General features: G+C 46.0%; 1 protein-coding gene across 1 annotated transcript; it reads left to right on the top strand.

The window, feature by feature from the left end:
- Window positions 1-1,166: 1,166 nt before the first annotated feature.
- VAX1 (ventral anterior homeobox 1) lies at window positions 1,167-4,513 on the top strand. The gene is made up of 3 exons (XM_065746839.1): window positions 1,167-1,437; window positions 2,948-3,135; window positions 3,962-4,513. The coding sequence occupies exons 1-3, from the start codon at window positions 1,200-1,202 to the stop codon at window positions 4,511-4,513; spliced, it is 978 nt and encodes a 325-aa protein (XP_065602911.1). The 5' UTR covers window positions 1,167-1,199.
- Window positions 4,514-24,451: the final 19,938 nt, after the last annotated feature.

Consider the following 24,451-nt stretch of genomic DNA (forward strand, 5'->3'; position numbering starts at 1 on the left):
CTTCTCTCTCTCCCCCCCTCCCCACCCCCCACCTCCTCCCCTCAACGAGCGCAGCCTCTGCGAATAGGTTCAGTGTTTGCGAAGGTGCGGAATTACACACACGCGCACACGCACACGCACACGCACGGCCGCGGGGCGCAGCGCAGCGCACGGGGATGGAGCGCAGCGGGGACGGGCGCTGAGCGGGCCCGGCCCGGCCCCGCGGAGCCACCGCCGGGACAACTTCGGGATCCCCACCGGGTTCGGGTGGGATCCGCAGAGGCTTTTTTTTTCAGCCCCCCCCACCCCCCCCCCCTCCTTTCCCCCCCACCCCCTACACACACCCCCTTTACCCCTCCCTTCCCTCCAACTGCATTTTTCCAGCCCTTCCCGGCAGCGTTATTCACATTTATTTGGCGTGCTCTGGAGAAAGCCACTCTATCATCGGGAGGTCAAAGGCGTACCGAAGAAAGTTAATAATGGCTGCTAATGGTGCGAACAATTCCGGGTGAATCTTGTCAAAAGTTTTTTTTTTTTTTTTTCCCTCCTCCCCCCGCCCTTCCCTTTTTTTTCTCTCTCTCTCTTTTTTTTTTTCCCCTCTTTTTTTCTTCTTTTCTCTCTCTCCCTCTCCCTCTCCCTCTCCCTCTCTCTCTCTCTTTTTTTTTTTTTTTTTTCGGGAAGTCTCAGTCTTTTGATTGTGTGTTTCCTGAAAGCAAGACCAATCATTTCGGTTTATTCACTGGCTAAACTCCGCTTGATTGGGGACAAGCACACAAACCATCCATTACGATCTGATATATTATCCAAACAATTTAGTGTATTCATGAGGTAACCTAAATGTGGAGGCTGCAAAATTACCCGTAATCAATTGAAGCAGCGAGTGCGCGTCCCCGGGCGCCCAGCAGCCGCGTGGCTCCGTGATAAGGCGGACACAGCAGCGCGGGGCCGGAGCGCGGTACCTGAGCGCGGAGCGCAGCGGGACGCGGGGAGCGACGGAGCCACCGCTTCTCCAGTGGGATCAACCCCGACCTTCCCTCCTCGAGGTGCTGTGCGGATCCCACCGGTGTGACCCTGAGCCGTGCAATATCCAGCGGAGACTTCGCCTTCTTCTACCGCCGCCACTCTCTTTTTATTATTCTTATTTTTTTTTTTATTTCCCCCCCCCCTTTTTTTTTTTGTTGTTTTGTTTTCTTTTTTTCTTCTTCTTCTTATTGCACTACATGTTTGGGAAACAAGACAAAATGGACGTTAGATGCAGCACAGAGACTGAAGCCAATCGGGTCTCGAAGAACGGACACAAGGAGGGCAAGGACAGCAAAGGGGCTGAAGGAAATATCTCTACTTCTTTTCTGAAGGAGCAGCAAGGGACTTTTTCTGCCTCTGCAGCTACCGAAGACTGTAACAAAAGTAAATCTGGTTCGGCGGACCCGGACTACTGCAGGAGGATCCTGGTCAGAGGTACGAGCCATAGGTGCTCCGCGGGGTGGGGAAGGTGCGCGGCGCTCACGCTGCTGCATTTCGGCCGCAGCGTTTCTCTCTGCCCTGGGCTCGGGCCGGGAGAGGGGGGCGGAGGAGCCCCGGGAGGATGCGGTGCATCGCGGCGGAGTTCCCCGCTCCGCTCCGCCGCCGCCCGCGGGATCCGCCCGACCGAGGCCCGCAGCGCTCCGTCCGCGCCCCGCGTGGGCCGGGCAGGGTGCGGGGCCGTCCCCGTGTGCCCGCGCTCAGCGTCCCCGGAGCGGGGGTGTGGGAGCATCCACCCGGGCCGAAGTCAGTGGGGAGATGACGAAGGGCTTTGTGTGCTTTTACAGCCGGGCGGTTTGTTTCTCTCGTTGTCTCCCTCGGCCAGAAATGAACCGCTCTGCACTCACTCCCTCCAGAAAAAAAAAAAAAAATAATAATAATAAGAAAAAGGAGAAAAAAAAAAAAGAAAGAAAAAGAAAAAAAAATAGATACATCCGCAAAGGAACGGCGGTTTTCTCAAGGTGCGATGTGGGGGGAGGAGGGAGCCCAGTGCGGAACGTGGGGCCTTGGAACAGTCCTTAATCCTCGCGCGACCGATTGACCCAGAGAGGGGCAGATTACGGCGTGTGTTTCTCTCTGATTCCGTTTTAGCGGGGAGGTAAATTTGCGGGCAGCGAAGTTGGGAGGGATTCAGGGAGCGCGGATGTCTCTGCCCTGGCGGTGGTGCCGATAGGATCTGTCCCTTTCCTCCGCTCGCTGCTACAGAAAAGGGTTCGGGGCCGCTGGGGGCCTTCTGTGGGGTTATTTCTGCCTTCCCTGCTCCCCTCTGCCAAAAAATATTCCCCACGATGCCGAGCCCGGATACCCTTATGCTGGAGGTGGGCAGGCGGCCCGCATCCCGCTTTTATCGCGTGGGAAACTTGGCTTAAAGAAATAAAAATTAAAAAAAAAATCTAAATAGATGGTCATATATTTTAGGGGACTGTAGTTGGGGGATCTCAGCGCACCCACGGCCCGGGGGAACAAAGGGCCGCTCAACCCCGCGGCCACAAAGCCCGGACCGAAGCATCCCGGTCTCTCGAGGGCCGAGCGGGGCCGTTTCGAGATGGGTTCAGCGAGGGTGGTTTACTGCCCCATCGTCCCCTCCTTCCTGCCCTCTTGGGTTTGTTGTTTCTTTTTGCCTCCCTTGGGTGCAGCCCCGCAGTGACAGGGCCCCTTCCCCGAGCCCGGCTGGGATCTCTGTAGTGAAAGAGGGGAGCAGGGGCTTTTTTTACATCCCTTATGAAGAGAGAAGGAAAAAAAAAATAAAAAGGAAGGAAAAATAAGGAAGGGAAATAAAAAAGTGGTATAAAAAGAAAGAAAAAAGAAAGAAAAAAAAGAAAGTGAAAAAGAAAAGAAGGGAAAAAAGAAAAAGGGAAAAAAGAAAAAGGGGAAAAAAGAGAAGAAAAAAAAAAAAAAAGGAAGGAGGTCGCCTGGGTGTAAAGCTGACTGCGCTTTGCTTTGCCAGATGCCAAAGGTTCCATCCGAGAGATCATCCTGCCCAAGGGCCTCGATTTGGACCGTCCCAAGCGGACCCGCACCTCCTTCACGGCCGAGCAGCTCTACCGCCTGGAGATGGAGTTCCAGCGGTGCCAGTACGTGGTGGGGCGCGAGCGAACCGAGCTGGCCCGGCAGCTCAACCTCTCCGAGACTCAGGTACCCACCGGGACCGGCCCTGCGTGGGCTGGGAAATGCCGCGTCCCCATGTTCCGGCGGCTCCGCGGTCCTGCGCGCATTTTGCGCGCCCCGCGCAGGCGCCGGGAGTGGAGGGTTGGAGAGGGTCGAGCAGAGGCCGGGCCCGAGTTGCCCACGCTCGTGCGGCCGTGGGGATGCGGAGATGCGCGGAGAATCGGAGGCCTCGCGCCGGGTGGGGACACGCGTGGCTCTGCGCGCTGCGGACAGCTCCGAGCGCTGCGGCCTCCGAGCGCCCGTCGTGTGTCCGAGGGGCGGAACGGCCCCGCCGGCAGAGATGGCACCGCAGCCACCTTCATATTTCTGCAAAACATCATCCAGCAATAAATCCCCCTGACAAGCTAATTGGCTTTTTTCTTTCCCCTGCCGGATAGCAGTGACAAGTTCAATAGTGGTAGGTTACAGAGACCGCCATGATTTTATTTATTTTTTTTTTTGGGGGGGGGAGGATGGGGGGGGAGGTGGAAGTCTTTTTTTTTTTTTCTCTTAATGGGCGCAGGTTTCCTCTCTAAAGCCAAACACGGTTTAAAGGGACGAGGGAAGCGGGAGAGAGCCCGCGCGGGCCCGGCGATGAGGGAGCAGCGCGGACCCGGGATAGACACGGCCCGAGCGGGGCTGTGCGGGGCTGTGCGGGGCTGCATGGAGCCGTGCGGGGCCGCAGCGGAAGGGACAAAGCCGGATCCGCTCGCAGGAAGCTCCCGGCGTCCCCTAACCCAGCAGAAGGCCGTAGGGGGACCGGGGCTCCTCCGCTGCCCCCGCACCTGACCCTGCCTCTCTCCCCGGCCTGCAGGTAAAGGTGTGGTTCCAGAACCGACGCACCAAGCAGAAAAAGGACCAGGGCAAAGACTCGGAGCTGCGCTCGGTGGTATCCGAGACCGCCGCCACCTGCAGCGTCCTGCGGCTGCTGGAGCAGGGCCGCCTGCTCTCCCCGCCGGGGCTGCCCGGCCTCCTGCCGCCCTGTGCCAGCGGAGCGCTGGGCTCGGCGCTGCGGGGCCCCGGTCTGGCTGCGGGCAGCGGCACGGCGGCGGCGGCGGCGGCGGCGGCGGCTCCGAGCGGGGGATCCCCGCACCCCCCGAGCGCCGGCACCGCGGCGGGGCCGCCCCCTCCGGCAGCGCTGCACGGAGCGGCCGCCGCCGCCGCCGGGCACGGGCTCTTCGGGCTGCCGGTGCCCACGCTGCTGGGCTCGGTGGCGGGGCGGCTGTCCTCCGCGCCGCTGGCCGTGGCGGGCTCGCTGGCGGGCAACTTGCAGGAACTGTCGGCCCGCTACCTGAGCTCGTCCGCCTTCGAGCCCTACTCCCGGACCAACAATAAAGAAAGCGCTGAGAAAAAAGCACTGGACTGACTCGAAGTAACTTCCCCGTATTTATATTTATAGTATCTATTTGTGGCGATATTTATGCCCCCCTCCTTCCATCCCTCTCTGTGCGGGCTCCTTCAGAGGGTCGGAGCGGAGCGGGGACCCCGCAGCCCCCGCCGGGCCGGGAGCGTCCGTCCGTCCGTCCGCCCGGGGCCGTCTGTCCGTGCGTTCGTCCGCTTCGGTAGGAAAGGGAGAGCGCACGGGGCGCTCGATGCCCGTAGAGGATTCGGGGAGAGGAGCTGCCTGGTGATGCCCGGCTTGTTTTGTTTTGTTTTGTTTTGTTTTCCTTTTCTTTTTGTTTCTTTTTCTGCTTCTTCCTCTTCTTCTTCTTCTTCTTTTTTTTTTTTTTCTTTCCGGACTTCAGTGACTTAAGCACAAAAGGTTTGGCTTTACACACACCCTCACGTCACCGCTGCCCGGCCCTGGCCGCAGCCGGCCACTTCCCGGCCGTCACTCCTTTCCACGGCCGATCCCCGCAGCGGACCGAGCCCGGCGGGACGCAGCACTGCACCGTGCCCGAGCCGCGCTCAGCCCTCGGGGCCCCGCAATGCCCTTTTTGCCTTCCGCCCCTCTCTGCTAAACGAGTCTGCAGAGAGAGAACGGAATCGCGACTCGATTTGCACCCAGATCTGTTGAGAGGGTCGATTTATATATATATATATATATACATATTTACCTTCTGATTTCTTTTTCTTTTTTCTTTTTCCACATCATTTCAGTGCGCATCACAAAACCGTCAGCGTTCTTCCTCCTAAATAACCCTCTCGGATATCGCTCACACTTCAATTAAAACGAACGTAAAATATACAAAGCGCATCTTTTGTTGTTATTTTTGTACTTTAAGATACATCTCTGTAACGGCCTTATCCCCACCGCTGCTGTTTTCTCCACCACCGCGTGTATCCCACGACCACGTCCCGCATCGATCTCCCGTTCGATTTCAGTACTTGAATTTGCCAGAAAAGGGATTCTGTATTTACTTAACTCTTCGGGAAAAAGAAAATAATAATATTTCTTTGCTTTGGTTTGAAGTTTCTATCTCTAAAATTTAACACATGGCGTTTACAAACTGTATAAATGCGTGCCACCAAACTGTAACCAAAACCAGACTGACAACAAGTGGAACGGTTGCTGTAGTGCATAGAATTAATAATAGAGCAGAAGTGGACAGAAGGAGCTGGACAGAAAGAAAATAGTAATTTTATTGTAAATTATTGACGTCGGAAGTCTCTAGGCAACTAGTCGGGAAATACGGAACGAACCGAGCGCTGAGCCCTTGCTACTAACTTTTGTTCTGAATGTTTTGGATATTTGGATGTTTTGTATTTATGTGGTGAGAGTGAAATATATTATATCTATATGACGACGGAATTAGGTGTATTTTCGTCTTATATTCGTAGCACCCAAATTGCCTCGACCGAACACTCGCGCTGCCGCAAGAAAAAACAAACAAACGAACGACCCTATCCCTACAGATCTCTCCTAATTTTCTATTTTTAGTTCCTTTTTTTTTTTTTTTTTTTTTTTTTTACATTTATTTATTTTTAAGCAGATGAAGGAGCTGAGAGCAGCCGGGGCGGATGGGGACACCGCACCACTCCCGCATTACCCGGCGGCCCCGGCCCCGCTCCTCCGGCGGCACAGTGCTCCCGGCCCACGCGCGGCCCCTGCCCCACGGTGCAGGGCCTGGGCACATCGCGCGTGTTTTTCTCCCTTTTGAAGTGCCTAGGAATATATACGCGCACGCAGGCACGTCTGCAGGCGTGCGGAATGGTGGCTATTTAGAAGGGTTTTCTTAGCAGCTGGTGCTTCCGTCCCGCTTGGCAGCCCAGCCCTGAGAGCGGTGCAGGGCAGCGGGCAGCACCCACGTTTCTCAAAGCCCCCCAAGCTCCTGGCTCCCCCCGGGGCCGCTGTGGGGCGTCACCACACAGCTCCATGGGTCTCACCAGCGGGGCACTGCTGGCATGCTCTTTGGCCCGTCCCGGACAGGATGAAGAGGGAATTACGCGGCGGCCATGGTGGTTATTCTTTTTTATTATGATTATTTTTGCGTCCTATTTTTTTTTTTTCTTCATTTTTTTTTTTCCCAATTGCTGAGGTAAAGGCAACGTGGGCAAAGGAGGGTTTTGCAGGCAGCATTTGAAGAGGTTACACCGCAGCTGCTGGTCAAGGTTGAAAAAAAGTGTAAGGGGAAGCAGCGTAGTAAGAAAAGAGTGGAGTGTGATGAGGCAGAGCTGCCTGCAGGAGATGGTGGTGTTTGGGCTCTGCTTTGCCCGGGTGGTTGGTGCAGCATCACCGCAGCTCCATGCAGAACAGGGAGTCTGGCCCTGGCAGCCTTCGCTGAGGAGGAGACCAACATCCCTGGGTCCCCAAATCAGAGTGATGGGTTCACCTCGTGCTTTGTGGACCCCTTTGCTTTGCTGGGGGCCGATTCCCCACCCAAACCCACTGCCACACAGGTACACAAGTAGCAGCACACCGTGCCAGGGCTGCCTGTGTGCCTTCAGCCCAGGTAGGGATTTTTCCACTACTTAATGTTTTTCAGCTGGGGGTTCCTGCCCCCTCACATATCTTTGCGACGCCCCTTTTCCTCCCCAGTCCAAGGGCTCAGTGAAAGCTATCTGCTCCTCATCTAGGACCATTTAAGCCCCTGTCAAGCTCGATTGTCTGCACCAACACCGTGGCCGCGATACTTATTTTGCAGCTTTGCAGTACTCCTCAGCGTACGCATGAAGAGTAAAATTTTTTATTACTATTACTAATTGTTTATAAATATTTCTGAATAAGTACGTGCCTCTAGCTGCAGTGGAGTCTTGTCTAAGTATTCCAGTAAAATAAATACTGTGAGACATGCTTTTTTTTTGTAATATATATACAAATATATATATATCTATAAACATGTTTTTTCTTGGAGGCTGCACTGAGGTTGGAGGTAGAAAAAATGCTGTGCATTACACCCTGTGAGAGAAGGATATGATTTGTTTGTATTTAAACTTCCCACACCTCAAATCCAGGGGGTTCCCTCTCTTTTTGCAGCTGGGGAAACTAGAGCACGTTCACCTGATTTCTGTAAAAAGTGAGAGGGAATGCCACCTGTGGCTGTGTTGCTGCATAGAGCAAATTAGAAGTTATGCTTACATACATCCATACGTACTGTATGTCTGAACCAAAACTGCTGACAAATGATAGCCTCATTTCTTTCTTTGCCAACTGCATCAGTGCTGTTCTGAGCCAAGCACGCTGCCTGCTTGTGTTGATATGTTGAATTTCTTTCTCCTGGAGCAATGAACACAAACCTCCCTGCTGGAAGTACCTGCTGCTAAAAGTGTTATGCTACATCTCCTGTGGAATCATTGTTTGTGCCCATCCCTGCTGCACCTGAACTTAAACTGAGGAATATTTAGTGGCAAAGCAAGTAAACAAGATACAAACCTTTCCCCAGTGTGATTTTCAAAGGAAAGAGGAGGATTGTTTCTGCAGCAGGCAGACCTTGTCAAACTTCAGCAGCAGCTGCGCTTACTCAGGGTGATGAAGCAACAACAAAAGAAAGGGATGCTCAGGTTATTGCAGCTAGTTCTGCTGAGTCTGAGGACTATTTCACAGGTACATCGTGCAGCGTCTGGTTCTGCAGCTCTCAGGAGGGTACAACTCCCAGGATCAGCTCCAGGGTAAATGCAAGACAATGTTCGCCAGGTCTGTGCAGGGGGAAGAGGAATTAGTCAATTTAGAGGGGTTTTTCAAAAGCATTTGTCCACCCACTTAACATAGGCCCCGCTTTATTTGCTGCTCCTCCACTTCCCTCATGCCAGGGATTAGTGCAGCCCCTGGCCACTTTGTCTCCATTTGCAACCCTGTCATCAGCCCGAGATACATGACCTTGTGACATGTAAAAAAGCACACAAGGTCCCTGATTAACTTCAGAGTATTTTATTTCTTTAGAGAAAAGAAAAACACTTCAAAAGAATAACTCTTGAACAGAATCAAATCGCCATCACTGGCAAGTGTTTAACAAAATTACCAGGGAAGCGAAAGTGAAATCCATCGATGTGATGCTGCCTATGAAGCAGCCATAATACAAACCATGACCCTGCATCACAGCCGTGGTCCTGAGCGCTGTCTGGCAGAATCCAACACGAAGCATTGCTGACACAGAGGTAAGAAGCCTTCGATATGCAGTTTATTCCCTTTGTTAATTTTCTTCTGATGAGTATTGAGGAAATTTAAGCACAGCGTTATTGCTTCTACGTGTTGTTGTTACAGTTAATGCTGTTGTTACAATTAATGCTGCTCTTCATATCCGTATGAATGAATGACTCTAATTTGAATGTTGCCTTAAACATTCCTAGTGGCAGTGAGTTGCACGGTCAATTATAGAGAGAAGAAAAATTACTACATTTTGCATATCCATCTTCTAGTTTATATCAGGGTGACTAGTCCCTTTTTCTGTCATTATAGGCAGGCAGTGCAGATTTCACGATCTACCCTCTGAAACCATTTTCTTCCTATTTAATTCTCTTTTTGGACACTACCTCTCCTTCGTCTCCTCTCTATGTGAACGATCAAAATCCTTTCAACTTTTTTTCACACGTGGTTCTTGCAAACTGCACTTAATATAACTGTTTGCCAAGAGGGGCTGCCTTTTCTTCTTTATTGTCTCCGTGGGAAAAAAAAAAATCCCACAAAAATAATAAATTCCCAGAGCCTTTTTTTCCTTCAACGCTGCATCCCATTCTTCTGTTTCATCTCCCTGCTGTGAGTGAAGATGAAAACATCTCATCGGTGGGGACTCACCCAGAACACAAACCTTTGCCTGACACATGGTATTAGGACCAGCACAAGAGAACTGGATCACAGGGCACATCTTCTGAATTGCCAGAGCTGAAGTGAAGGAAACGGCACTTCTGAGTTCCAGCTGAAGCAGCTAGCCCACCAAGCACGTGTAGCAGAGGACAAATAATGCAACCCAGTTCATGCAAAGCTAGGCCATCAGTTTTTTCTGATGTGTTCAGTGATTCTGAATCAATGGGGTTGGAACTAGACCTTTAAAGTCCCTTCCCACCCAAGCCATTCTCTGATTCAACAATTCTTAATCCACTAGCCTGTCTGTATCAGGTGATACCCATGAATTTGCAGAGCGTTTTGCAAGGAAACCTCATGGCATTCTTGTATTTTTAAACTTTCTTCTCTAGTGTTTGTCTTCTTTTAGAACACAGAAAATGCAGAGGTATAAAAATAAACTCATGCTGGGAAGCATCATGTTGGCAAGACAGGAGCTGTGGCTTCACAGATTTGGAGTGGACATTGTAAGGAGGTGACCTAGTACAGACAGAACTCAGGAAGGTTACTGAGATCACATCTAGGAAAAAGTTGACGAGAGCCATTCAAAAGGTTAAACGAAAGAAGTCCTCACCCTGAACACAAAATGTTGTCAGAGAGAGGTCAGTGAAGGACAGAACTAGGTGTGCAGAAGCATGGAAGGATGTTTTCATGGCTCTAGGAGAAACAGAAAAAAATTAAGAACAGGAGAGTAGCCCTTATTTCAGTGAAAACAAATTTAACAACCACTGTAGTCAGCTCCAATCCACTATTTGCAGTCATTTCCTGACACTAGCCTGATCTTTCTTCCTTTTCTTCTTTTCATGCCTGTTCTTTTTAATTTAAAACCTCTATGCAGTGCCTATTGCAACATGGTCATAATCTGCTCAAAGCCTTTGAACAATTTCATGAACCTAATCCTAAATGGAAGTCAGAAGAAGGTAGAAGAAAGTGTCTGTTTCCACTAAAGAGCTAACTGGGGATAAACAGGCAATCCTAGCCATTCTGAGTGCACACTCCAAGATAATCTCTACACTTCTCTGGACACAGCATTATAAGCATCCTTGAGATCACCTGATTACTGAGATGAATTAGTAAATAAGAACCCATTTCATCAGGTGTTGAGGGGGAATTTAATTGTGCTCAAGCTACAAATGTGAAACTTCATACCGTGGCCACAGCTGTTAAAACAACAGTCTTGTGAAAACAGTCTTGGATTACTGGCCCCATGGAGTGGAACATTTTTAATGAAAAGGGATTACACTTATTTTTTCTTAATGCATTGTGTCATTTTAGATATCCTTACTGTCATTATTATTATTTACTAAGAGAGCTGATACACACTCCCACTTAAATATGTTCTTGCACATACTTAATACTTTATTCTACTGGCATAGTTCTGATGTGGGCTTGCAGAAAATAGCATGAGATAAATGAGTTACTTACCCTTTAGTATGTACAAGATCCTGAGAAACTCTGTGTTTATCTGCTTCTCTCCCACTTGCCAATTCTTCTATTGATTTCCTTGATGAAATCAGATCCCTTGTCAGATAGGATTTAAATAGTGCTTTATGAGCAGATGATCTACACAGATGACACTGTTGCTCCTGTCTCAATGTAGGCAATTTGTGTTTATAATAGCTTTTCTTTTTTAAAGTGTATTGGGAGATCCAAGTGACTAAAAATCTAAGGGAAATGATTCAAAATTATAAGTGTGAAATTTATCCATTGCAAAGGGAAAGCATCAGCCATATAAGCTGTATTTTCAGCTTATACGTTAGGCTGTATTTGATTTCCACTATTAGATAATGTAGTTTTTATCCAGAATCATGACAGTCAGATCTACCAGCAAAGCCGCTCCAGGGAAAAGCCTTGTCCTGTTCATACAGGCCTTCACAGAAGCAAGGCCTAAGATTTATACATGGAAGAAGAGATGTCTATTGGCCAGCTAATCAAACAGTGGAAACTCTTCCATGGCACATGTCGTCAATGCCTAAAAATATGTTCAACATTGAGAACAAACACATGAAAGCAGTTTGAGCAGACTGGACTAACAGAGAAAAGATGAATAGGATAAAATAGGGTAGAATAGAGTACAATGCAACGCAACGCGATACAATACAACAGGCCTCTCAGCCATCTCTTCTCCAGACTACACAACTCAAGTGTCCTCAGCCCTTTACCAGCCTTATTGCCCTCTTCTGGATGCTTTCAAAGACTTAAACATCTCTTTTATATTGTGGAGCCCAGAACTGCATGCAACACGTATCTCAGTGTGTACAGCATTTGCTATAAATCTGCTTCAAACCTAGCGATGAAGAAATGCTTTAACCTCCATGGAAGATGCTGAAATTGTGCTCTTCAGACTATGTCCCCATGAAACTCTTTCTTTGAATGTCAGTTCTGAGTATGTAATTACTCACTGTGAGCATTGGGGGACAGTGAATACTGTTTCTATGATAAGATGATGTTACTGACTGAAAACATTTCTGTGAGTCAAACTTTGAATCCATCAGAGCATAATTAGTATAAAAACTAAGATTTGAGCTTTAGCTCTGCCTTTTCACCTGTAGGACAGTCAGGCACATGAATCCAGATGGGAAGACACAATGCAATTCTTCAGAGCACCAGCTCAGCCAATGAAGACAAAAGATATGACAATTTTAGAGAGAAGATTTTTGTACAAGTAATTTGAACACCAGTGATGCTGTGAAAATAAATTAAGAACAATATCAATAATGCCTTCTTTATGTATGTTCAGAGAGAAGCCTGCTCCCAAGCAGAGTAGCAGGCCCTGTTGTATCTGGTAGTCTTCTGTTGGACTTTGCGTTGTCTTGTCTACAAGGAGCACGATGAAGTCACAGACATCTCTTAACTTGAGAGCTGACAGCGCATCCGTGGTCTGCCAACTCCACCAAATACAGATGCAAGAAGCGAGACAACGAAGCAAGCCTTCCCATCCTTGCACGGGGAGAAGCGGTGCCCCGCCGGCTGCTGCACGGGGAGGTGGCGGCTCGGACCTCGGGCTCAGCACCGCGGACAGCGCCCGCCCCGTGGCCGCGTCCCCGCGTGTGCGCGGAACATCAGGGACTTCTTAAGTCTCCATTGCTCTTTCCAGACCTACAGTTGTGTCTGGCAATCTGCTAGGAATATCGTTCTGTGTCAGTCAGTTGGGCTAGACTGTGCTCACCTAGATTGGCATTTGCATAGCCCCGGTTCTTGCACTTTGTCCATTTATTTCCCCTGTATGTAGTCCTCCCACTCTCTTTAATACCATTTGCAGGTACAAATTCTCTCCTGCTATGCATTTACATAATTAGGCCAGTCAGAAAGCACTGCTTTAATATGAATAACAACAATAAATAGCTTTTCTATACTGCAGCATACAGTAAATGCTGAAAACTATAGCTTGAATGTCAAGCTCTTTAATGAACTGTAATGCTAGTTTACATTAAAACCAAGATAAATGATAATTTTCTACCTGTGGATATTGCACCACTGTTAAATAGCATTGTTAACTTCCGTGAGACTATATTAATGAAAAAGAGATTTAAGGAATGTAGTTGTTTGAGAGCTTCCAAGAAGTTAACTTCCTGGATATATTTATACATAAACATGCTTCTGCTAAGAGAATCCTTGAAACAGCCCCAACTCCGTGACTAATTGGCATGCTTACGCAGGTAACAAAGAAGGCAAGATGGAAAATTTCAGTGGTGAATAAGATTGGCCATGTTCACTGCTGTTGGCCAAAGCAGTGAGATTTCCAACAGCAGAACAAACACAGGACAGGCAGGTAATAGTTAAGGAATAAGAGCATAAAGCAGTTTATCTCCTGTAAACTGCACCAACGTGGAGGGGTCCTTGAGGAAGTATTTCTGCCTCTTTACACTGCTCCCTAAATTTTGTGGATGGGAAGTACGATCTCTTTCAATCAAGTTCCTGAAATGATTTTAGAGTGCTATACTGGTGAAGAGCTTAGTATTTTTACCGTCGTTACTCTGAACTTCATTGCTTAAGATTCAAAGGTAGAGACAACAAGTTTCAGCTAGGATTTTCTTGACTTTTCGTGAAGAATTATTAGACGTCCTACTGTAATTTGTTGATGTGTGAAGATTTGTAGCATTAGAGGTGAGAGGTCACAAATACCAGAAGAAAGAGAAAACATAATTCAACTTATGTAAGATAAATCGCTTGTATATGATGTGCTTCCTATTTAACAGCTGCAGATTAAGAAGATGGTGACTTCTGTTCTTGCAGTTTGATTTGGCAGGCAGTGGTAGTCGGCACAGCATGGGAATTACCCAACTGTGTATAGGTTAATATCAAATCTGTTAATTCCTGACAGTCTGTTTTTGAATACCAGTCAAATGAGTTAGTTCCTTTTAATACATCTTGCAATGACTCTAGCAAGAAATATCTTTAGTCTCAATTAATGTAAGAGTTAACCTGCTGGAGGATCTCTAAAGTACTTTTCTAGAGCTGGTGCATTCTGCACAGCAAAGGGCTGTTGGAGTTGCATTCATCACTATTCCATAGTTCGAACTGCTTATTAAGAATGGACAAATTTTCCTGTGCATTCAGGATTCAGGCCCAGAATTCAATGGCATTCAGTACATGTGAGGTGCTGTGATTTAGCCTATCTAACAATTTAAAGAGATGTCAAAGAAACTTTGCTTTTGGAGCAAAGTATTCTATAATTTGCCAATGGCAGGTCAGCTGAAAAAACAGACGATGGCTGAAGTAGAATACTCACTAAATGATCACTAATGATTAATATAACGTGGCCTATCGCTATGTAACATACATACAGTTCCAAGCATAGCTAACACAGAGTGCATTGAAAGAGAGGGGAAAAAAGAGAATAGCACAGTAAGCACATCTATTTTCATTGATCATGCTAGGAAAAAACAAGAGTAGTAATATTTTCTAAAATTACATAGAAAGAAGAAATATTTTTACTAGCAGAAAATAATTTACTAACCTTAGTGGTTAGTTATTTTTCACAGGAGAATAACATTTTTTAAGATGCTTAGGAATTCTGCAGTTGAGAACTTCCAGCTTGTAACACAGAATTGCACTAGAGAAAGCTGAAGGGAAAGCTTGGAGTAGAAGCTACCATTTATCTGGGGCTAAATACTGGAGCATGATCTTACAGCCCCATTTACAACAAATTTTGTCCGACTGTATTTGGCATTGTAAGGCCTTAGGGGTCAAGGTGCTCAGTTTCTAGTTTTGCCCTTTGGGTCTCAGAAGTGTGGAAGCATTTCAAACCTTGTGCTTCAAAAAGAATTTAGGAAATGCACAAGAGAGCCAACTTTTAAATGAACTGGAAAGATTTTATGAGGACAGAAGATCAACAAGTGACCAGGACTCCAACTGTGAAAGAAAATGTGAGAAACAGGCACCTCTTCTACTGTGAAATTGGTCTAATTCTTGGGGCCTTTAGAGTGGCAGTATCAAACAACTGGCCAATATCGTGTACACTTTCTGCCATCCACATGGCATCAACTCCATTACCACATTCTGTGAAGCACTCAAATTTGCCACAGGTTTGTTTAACTCTTCATTTGAAAGTGGAGATGGAAATTTCTTCCCTAGTGGAAGGCTGAATGTGCTTTTCCTAGCACACCTGGGAAGCCAGTCTCAGCCCACAGAAATAACTCTAGAAATTCACAGAAATAACTCTAGAAAAAAAACCCAAAAAACTATACATCTAGGAGTCATATGAAGTGGGGACGCAGAAATATCTGATCCATAGGCTGTAGGTGCAATCCCTTTTAAGGGACTACGGGGTAGGCATGTCGTGTGTAATCCCCCGGAATACAGCTGTATCTTGAAAGAAGAACCAGCTTGGACAAAGGTCCAAGCAAGCTAAATACAACTTGCTGATCACTATTATTGGCATATCAAAACAAATGAAGACTGGCACACTGCCTTATTTATTTTAACATGACAAGTATTTGCTGGGTTTCCTTTACCATATCTGATAACTTTGATAATTTGGGAGAATTCTATGAATCATTAATGAAGCCAACTAGAGCTTTGGTAAATGTAGCTGTGACCTATGCTTCACGTACCTGATATATCTTTCCTTCCTGCCCTGCACTGTCACCTGGGGGAATGAGCGTCACTGGGTCTGGCTGCTGGCTCTGCCATAGTTTTCATTCTGTGCTTGCATCGCTGGGACTTCAAATCTATTACTGCAAGACTCTATGGTAGCAAGAAATGCAGCATGACGAACGCGTCTTCCTTGTGCCTTGGGAACAACTCTTGCTAGCCTAGCCACCCTTACTGTTTAGTGAAAGCATGCAGGAGTAGTCTTCTAATGAATGTACATGTTCTTGTGTGATTGTGTCTTTTTCTGGAGGGCAAATCAGGTAAAACTACTTCTTAGTAAAAGTGCAAACACCAAGAACTGTAAGATTCCTTAAACCAGAGTTCTGATTCCCTTGATGATACAAATTCATATCAGATCCTGGCTCACAAAGCTGTATTGATCATCTTTCCAAAGGAAGGAATCTCCACGAGGATATTATTGAAGAAAGGAGGAACATTTTGTTGAGAAGCTGTATTTCAAGCAAAATAACCCTCCAAAGAGCATTCACTTTCAAATCAGTAACATGCAAGTATAGCTAACTCACAAAACAGCAGCCAGTTATATGCGCAGATTTCAATGAGGCTTTTACAAGAAACAATGGGTCTGTTTTTAAGGGCGGTTGCCCTGTTGAAGTGCATTTCTCTGAATGGATACAATGCTGTGGTACTGAATGGATTCAATGGTTCTGTCTCAAACATGTCCAGGAGTGTCTAGAAGTGGGTGGAGGTAGAAAGAGCTGGTGAGACCCTTCTGGCGGTTGACTCAGGCTGCCCCCTCCAATCCTTTCTTTGCTCTCTCTGGGGCCGAGGTTTCCTTTCCCTCTGCAACAAGCTTCCTTCTCTGCATGAATTTTCCCTGTCTGGAAATAATAGACTGACATTTTTAAAAGCGAACTTCAAAAATTCAGTCATAACTTTGCACAAATGAGACGTCTGATTAGCAGAAGAATCTCATAAGAGAAGCCAGTAATGTGTCAGTGCCTTGGCTATTTGAAACCGGGAAGGAAAAACACATGCACAGATAGACTATAACATAGGAATCAATCCTGCCTTGGCCTCTGTAAGGAAAACAAGTGACCTTAATGATCTATTCTCTCTCTAGAGCACTCACAGAGAAAGCAGTGCTCGTTCCAATTCAGCTGTGTGCCCAGCACACAGCACAATGGATCTCACTCCTCGGGAAGCTCTAAGTGCCACTGCAATACAAATAAACAAGTTCTGCACAAGATGGTGAGGGCACCAGCAGCCTACAGAAAGCAGTTCTTGGGGCCACACAGAGACCAGGAGCAGGGGCTGTGCAGCAGCAGCGTTTACTTAAGGAAATTCACTTCCCTCATTGAAGACTATACTTCAGTTTAAAATGTATGCTTCCCATTTACCTTTATCAAATTTCAGATGGGCACTCCTCTGTGTGTCAAAATAGAAACACAATGACTGCCAGCTTACGGGTGACACCAATGAACAATGCCATAAAAGACAAGAGATGAGGCAGAAATATATAAATAGCTGCAGGCCATGATCTGCTCTCACTGCTTGTGTGCAGCTCTATTAATACTAATAGGAGTTAAGTGTGCAGAATAAAGTGACAGCTATTGCCCCTCAGCTCTGCCAGCAGTTCTTAAGTACTGCAGTGTCCAGCCAGCACTTCTGCATGCTAAACAGGGCTACCTCTGACACCATGCAGGAGCTGACATCAGACCTCAGGAATAATATGCTCCTCTGGTCCTGCCCTGTGTTGTAGGATGCTTTTTAAGGCTCCCACCTCCAGTCTCTTCCAGGCTGGGATGAAGCTGCTGAGTATGGGCTGGGTAGGACAGACAGTTTCTTCAGCATTGTGTGATCTTCTAGAAGAAATCCCTGGTTTGTTCTCGTAATGGCATTAGAGGAGTGGAAGGGGTCCTGACTACTTCAGAAGATGGTGAAGTCATTTGATATTGGAAGGATGATGAATGAAAAATGTATAACGCAAAGATGGTGGCTACTTCCCTGCTCTTGGTCCCCATTTTCCAGACCACGTTCCAATATATTGTGAAATACATTTTAAGTGCAGCTCTCCTACACTCCAGTCCAGTTCCTGCGGTTAGCAGGTTTTCATGCACTGAACCAGACCTTCAGGGGAAGTTGCTGTGTAAATTTCTTGAAGCTTTTGTTCATCCTAAGGCCTAAACATGTACATGTGAGTTCACACACACATAAAAGAATGCTGGCTTTGTGCTCCCCTGTAGAGCAGATTGCCCTTGGAGGTTCAGCACACTTGGACACCTGTGCTCAACTGCCAGCATTCAGGGTACAGGTCGACTTACTCATCTCTGCTGCTGGCATGCCATCGTAGCCCCAGCCCAACCCCACACAGTCACAGCCCTCACACCCTTACAGACCCCAAGTTCATGATTCACACATCACCCTCAGGAGGATTCTGGGGACCTGGAAGGAGGGAGATGCTAAGACAAGGCTGTTGCTGCAAAATTAAAGCTACAGGCAGAACTGCGAGGTATATTTGTTTCTAATCCACAGTTTAAAGGGAGTGATTTCTCCCTCTTGCCCCTACTGTGATGCCCACTACGCAGGCGGGGTACTTAGACTTGGCTCCAGAAGCAGAACTTGAAGCTTACTGTGCCTTTTAAAAGAAAATATTGAAGGGCCTGTTATATCTCTTTATTAATAGTTTTGACTAATCCTCTATTCATTGATGTCCATTATGAGATTATACGGCTAAAATTAAGTTAGTACATACAGTATGTCTACAATGAATTCAATAATTGTGTGTTTCTAAAGGAAAAAATGGTTCAATAATTATGGCTGAGACCAGCAACTGGCATCACAGTCTGTTGGCTGAGGAATACTGCTAAAGTGGGGCAGCTTTTCTTCGCCTTTACAAGTTAAACCCCAAAATTGATATGGTTCTGCTTGCTTGGAAGAAATGTTAAGGAGTGGTAGTAGTGTGAAAAGGGCACAAACATGCACTTTTAAGAGGAATCAAAAGCCCCAGGCTGGCATCAGTGAGACGACTGGTGGCAGGAGCTATTCTCAGAGGAGAAGATTTATTAGTGGTTACATTTGCGGTTTATTTCTGTCAATAGGATTTGTATTATGGGAAAATATGTCATATGGTCTAAATCCTTTTTTGAAATGACTGTATAAGTGAAAAATTAAATAGCTTTTTTTTTTTTCCTCACTGATTACATGCATTTTTAAGAGATCTTTTTAGTGCGTATTGTGCATATATTTGCTTTTGACTCATGCTATTTCTCACAGATTGACAGGTCATTTTCTGCAGAACTTAGATTTAAAATGATGCAACTCCATGACAAAGTAAAAGGGAGGGGGAGGATGCAGTTGACTACTCAATGCTTGGGTTTATAAAGTACTCAATTCCACGCAGTAGCTCAGAGATGGACTTATGACCACAGCACTGGACCTGGAGGTCAGGGAACTGGTACGAACCCAAGCTCTACAGCAGTCTGACAGCAATGACAGCAAGACCCTCTGCCCCCTCAGGGCACAACACTGTGAGCACCTTCTAGACATTGCTCTGCTCCTCAGAGAAGGACTTTCTCACAGCTGTGTCTGGGTAGTACCCCACCCTCGTCTATTCGGGTGACCTCTTTGAGATGAGGGTTACGTGTCTGATAAGTGTCTACTGCAGTTGTGCACAAATGTGGTATGTATAGTCACCAATAAAGCCAACCTGCATTACTTGGTCCTGGGAGGTTTCCTGTATTTGACACACAAAGCACTACATCATCTGGGGACCAAACTGTGTCACGATTTTTTTGAAGAGAAGATAAGGTTCGTTAGCTGCTTTGTATGAGGAAAGGGATTTCTGTGATGCTGAACTAGCTAAAGCATTGCTTTCTACTAATCATCTTTTGTTTTGTATCTGGTTCTTATTATGATCAGGCTTGGATGATACAGCAGTTTTCAGTGCTTTAGAAGATAAAAATATCATACCTAAAATATTGTTCCTGCCAGATCACAGCCTACATAGATACAATCTGGGCACAGGTGCCTATATGAGGAGCTTCCAACAGATGCAGAAGCTCAGTACAGAAATAAACAGCCCAGTACAAGAGGTAAGTTAATGCTTCCAAGAAAAGTCAATACTGTACGCTTCAAATGACTACCTGCTGTGCTAAGCAGATGAATTGTAAGACCTTTGTAGGATGCTTGCTGCTAACCGTAGCAGGTTCTGGTTCTCCCAAAATCTCTCCCTTGTTGTTGGCCCTGCTCCTGGCGGTGCTGCCCGCAGGATGGCACACAGGAACCAGGCAGGGTGACCTCTGCAGTCCTTAGGCAGGCTGTTACTGACCTGTACAGGTGTTACTTGTACAGTCAGGGTAATGCCTTTGTTTCAAAGTGGAATCATCTAAAGGGCAGCTGCAAAGAATGAAACAAGGCAACATGAGTGCTCCCATCCTCACGCTGCGTCTTGACAGTAAGTGAAACTCTGCCCTCATCAAAGTCAGTGAGATTATTGCCTCTGACTTGCAGAACCAGGAGCTTCACATTTTAAATAGATGTGATATGATCTCTGCAGACGCCTGAAAGAACTGCAAGACTGACCTGAATGATTTCCCTCTCCAAATATGATATATTGATCTGACTCATGCCACTCACATTAGCTGTGTTGCCTTTTAAACCCTAGCCTGCCATCTACTCTGGTCCCTGGTGTGTGCACCAGGCCCAAACTGATCTAGATTTCATTTTCCGCTACTCCTCCTTTTGTCCTTACATTTAGTAATAGAAATTGGTCACTCTTTGAGCAAAGGATGACTGCTACTGTGTTTGGAGGGGATGCATAGTACTCCAGACTGACTAAAGAATTCCTCATAGAGAGATAGTGTCCTCAGTAAAGCAGGCAATATTCACATCCGAATCCACACAGCAAAGAAGTGTCTGAGCAGGCAGCAGGCTCCCTACAGACCATGGAAGAGCAAGGAAAGAAGCAGAGACGTGCAGCAGAGCAGGCAGCTGAAGGGTAATTCTTAGAGCTATAAAATTTCAGGCAGGGATCTGTAGTTCCTGAATCCTCCTAAATATTCTTTGTTCTTGTTTTATCGGTCTAAAATCAGGTGCAGCATAACGTATCATGGATAGTTGGTGCTGCCAGTTCTCTTCTTTCGTGTGCCCACACTCAACCAGTGAGAGTTTGCACTATGTGTAACAGAAATGGCAAACATGAAATCCCTGCTGTATGCCATCTTTGGAGGGATGCTCGTGCAAGGCATTCACCTGGCCATTCTGAACAGCAAATTGATTTAAAAGCAAACAAACAAATAAAAGAGCCCCAGCGAATTATTTCTCTCGTGTACTCATGAAAAGAAAAGACATAAAGTTCTTGAGTACATTACTGGCTATATATCATGCCAGCCTTCAAAATCACATGCAGAGACAGAGCAGAGGAGAACAAATGCAAATGATGTTCGTCTGTTTGCAGAAAAACTAACCTGGTGGGGTAGCAGGAAAACAACTAGGAAAAAACCCATTAGGAAAATATTTTACATTCTGTCAGGTTTTGCCTTTGTCAAACAAGAAGTAAAAAGGCAGGAGAGCATGATATTAAGATGCCACTACCTGATAATTTCTTGATAATTGCCCTTCAAGAGCAAATGACAATGAAATGAGTAAGGTAGAGCTTTCACCCACTCTATCCTGATTTAGGCAGTCTGCTTTGGTACACACTTCCTTTGAGTAAACAGTACCTATAGTTATACGGGATCTATTCACCCATTGATGTACCAGGGATTTATGTAGGTGAGTCCCATTAATGCTAATGGAAGTTATGTGTGTAATTCCCCTTTTTTCAGCAATGAGAGAATAGACCTTTATGTTTCTAAAGTAATTACAGCCTTAGCTCTGGCGAGGCTGTTCTCCCCACCCTCCCCCCTTTGATAACTTCTTTGCTTCCCTCCCCAGCATTGACTCTGGGAGAAAAAAAAGGGATAAATTCCTCCATTCAGAAAGGAAAATTGGAGAAATAGCTGAAAGGTGAAACAAATGTAACTAGATCCACTCATTGTGTGGAGGAAATGCAAATACAGGAAGCCAAGCTACATCCCCTAGGTTTGCTGTGCTTTTGGGGACAGAAGTAGATTCATTTTCCTTAAATTGTGTATTCACTGCGTATTCAGTTTTCTGGGCATGTAGGTTATTTAGAGAGAACAAGTTGGGGTTTATTTTTGGCACTTTATCCTCAATCTGCTTTAGAAAAGCTTCATGTCTTAATAATGCCAGATTTCTGCAGAAAAAAGATAAAGAGTAAACTGAATGGAAAGTTTCGAGAATGAATTAGTTGATTCACAGAATCCACTGTTATCATCTGGGTCTGAGCTGGGGGACAGAGTACCCCATCTAGGAGCAAAAGCAGTCCAGAGTTTTTTGACACCTCCTCTTAATGGGGGTGCTCAGGCTGGGGCTCAGTGCCAGCAAGTATCACAGGGTGTGCTGTAATACAATCAGGCACCCAAGCTGAAACTTTTCATTCTTGATTTTGGGACAGATTATCACCGAAATTCATATGCTGGCCCCATCTCAAAAGAATATTTCTTTCTGAATATGAAGAGAGAGACTCAAATTCATTGATGGTATGGGGTGTGCAGAACACAGGTGCATTTTTTACCTGTTTGGTCCCTGGAGGTTTATCTGCCAAGAAAGCCACAGGCACAATATTTAGCATCCTTTTGGAAAGCCTAGGTCAGTTTTGCAGCTGCTGGTATTGTATGCACTGTGAGCCCCACTCCCCGAAGACAGCACAACTGCCTGGTTTGGGGCTCACTGATATCTACAAGCAGGCAACAAGGACTGTTCTGCACCCTGCTGCCCACTCTGCCCATGTCTTAGGCCAGCTCCAGCACCCTGGGAGCTGATCTGAGCAGATGTGAGTGTGGCTGTGGAAACCTTCCTTCCAGAAAAGCCACAAATGTAAATTCAAAGGTGGAAAATGCAGCTTTAGGAACAGACAGAGGCTGCATACAGCTCAAAGTTTTGGAATCCCACAGCACACTCTGCCCCCGCTGCATTCTTTCATTTAAATTCTTCATCTTCTTTGCATCTGCAATAGAGATCAGCAGGGACAGACAGGACCCAGCAGGATCAGGCCCTCATTTAGGAATCCTTCTATTTTGTTAATCTGACATAAAAATGAGCTGTATACTCTTGTGGGTCTTTGCCACCTGGCAGGGCTAACAGCAAATACCCAATAGTTTCCTATAGGCTCACCCAGAGTTTAATACCCCTCCTGCCATGTCAAGAGAAGAAAGGAAGAGTGGGTGGAAACTTTTTTTTAAGTATCAAATCAGTCAGAATGCTGATTTATTTTCTTAAAAGCTTGGTAGAGATTAACCCCCGTGACATTTACAACACACATACATTAACTGGATTGAAATACCACTGGAGCTGTGACTGTGAGGGGGAGTGAAGGGAAATGATTGGAATGGGGAGGAAAAAAAGTTCAACATACACAGTATGCACTCATCTCCCCAAGGACACCAGAGTGGTGTTCAGAGGCCAATTCTCTCCCTGTTATTTTTTAGTGCAATAATAGGGGAAAGCACGACTTTACATATACTGGACTGGTAGCAGACCACCGGCTTCATCAGAAAGCCCAAGGAAAACCAAGAACTGCTTGGTGCTTTGGAGCACTGACTTCTCCCTCACTCTGGAAATAAGTAATATCTGGATTTTCCTTTTCCTAATTATGCAGACTGTTTCTCAGGGAAAAACTTTGCTTTGCATTAAACTTCATCTTATTCTCTGGATCCCATGTAACTCAAGAGCCCTGCAAGGTCTGTGGGAGACACAGGTGGGGTTTCAGCAGCATTCCTTGGTCAGTGCATACCATCTGTTCTGCTGACTTCAGGCTTGGTTTGTAATGAGTACTTTTTTGTTGTTGTTGAAATGCTTCAAATACGCCTCTTTTTCCAGGGACAGATACCTTGTGCTTGTAGGCAGCTCCCCAGGTAGGTCTCAGGGCAACACGTGGTAGCTGCACCTGTCAACATCCTGCTCCAGGGTCACTCTGAATTCCTTCTTCTTGCCTTTGTTTGTGCTGTGAAAAAGTAGATTAAAACAGAAATAATCCCATAAAACATCCAAAGTTATTGACATACATGCCTATGCCTCACAATGAAAAATACACTGAGCGCAAAGGAACGGTAACACTTCAACAATGGCAATTAGTTTTTGACATTTCCATTCACGTCATCGTTCAGCTTCTGAGAAAAAAATTTATTCTGCCTGATCATTCACTTTTCCCATCTTTTAAGATATCTTTGTGGTCCTGTGCTGTTCCCTGTAAATATTTCTTAGCTCAACATTTTAAAGTGGCTGGCACAGAGAGCTAAGCCAGAGATGATGACGATGATGAATCAGTCATTCATTTTGAAAACGCACCGTGAGATAACCAGAAACATTCAATCTCTGGTTTCTTTATTTGGCATTAAAAAATGTTCATTTTTCAAAATACAAGCACTAAAGATGTTGACAATCTCAATTCCAGACCTTCCAACATCAGAGATCTTCTTCGCTGCTATGTCCAAATGGGTACTCCGCATTTCTTCAGCACACTGTATTATGAAGTGCTGATTGGTTGGTTTGACACAATTAGTGCAACCATTGTGCTTTTGTCTCACCTTCTATTTCTAATTGCAAGTCCTTGTTCTTTAAATAACAAGTTTGCTGGTTAAGGGATCTGTCATTTTATATGCCTCGAGTTTTTTCTTGTGTTGCAAACATACGTGAAAAAGTACATCTGAGCAGTTGTTCTTTGGTGCAAGAATTGCTACTGTAGTTTTTTTTCTGTGTACATCTGTGTTCTATGAAAGCTTTTATTACTGCGTTTTTACATTTAACACCTTGAAAGAATTCCATGAAAAGACTCTCCTAAGTGTTTTGCCCTTGCCTAGAGCAGTGTCTAATGAAAAAGATTCATTATGAACAAATGCTCAGATGAAAATATACCAAATGAATTCCGTCTAAAAACTCGCATTCAGCAAGATTATGATAATACGCACA

Source organism: Cyrtonyx montezumae, unplaced genomic scaffold (genome assembly GCF_038088225.1).
Source record: "Cyrtonyx montezumae isolate F1298 unplaced genomic scaffold, pur_monq_1.0 scaffold_4, whole genome shotgun sequence".
In the NCBI taxonomy this organism is placed as follows: Eukaryota; Metazoa; Chordata; class Aves; order Galliformes; family Odontophoridae; genus Cyrtonyx; species Cyrtonyx montezumae.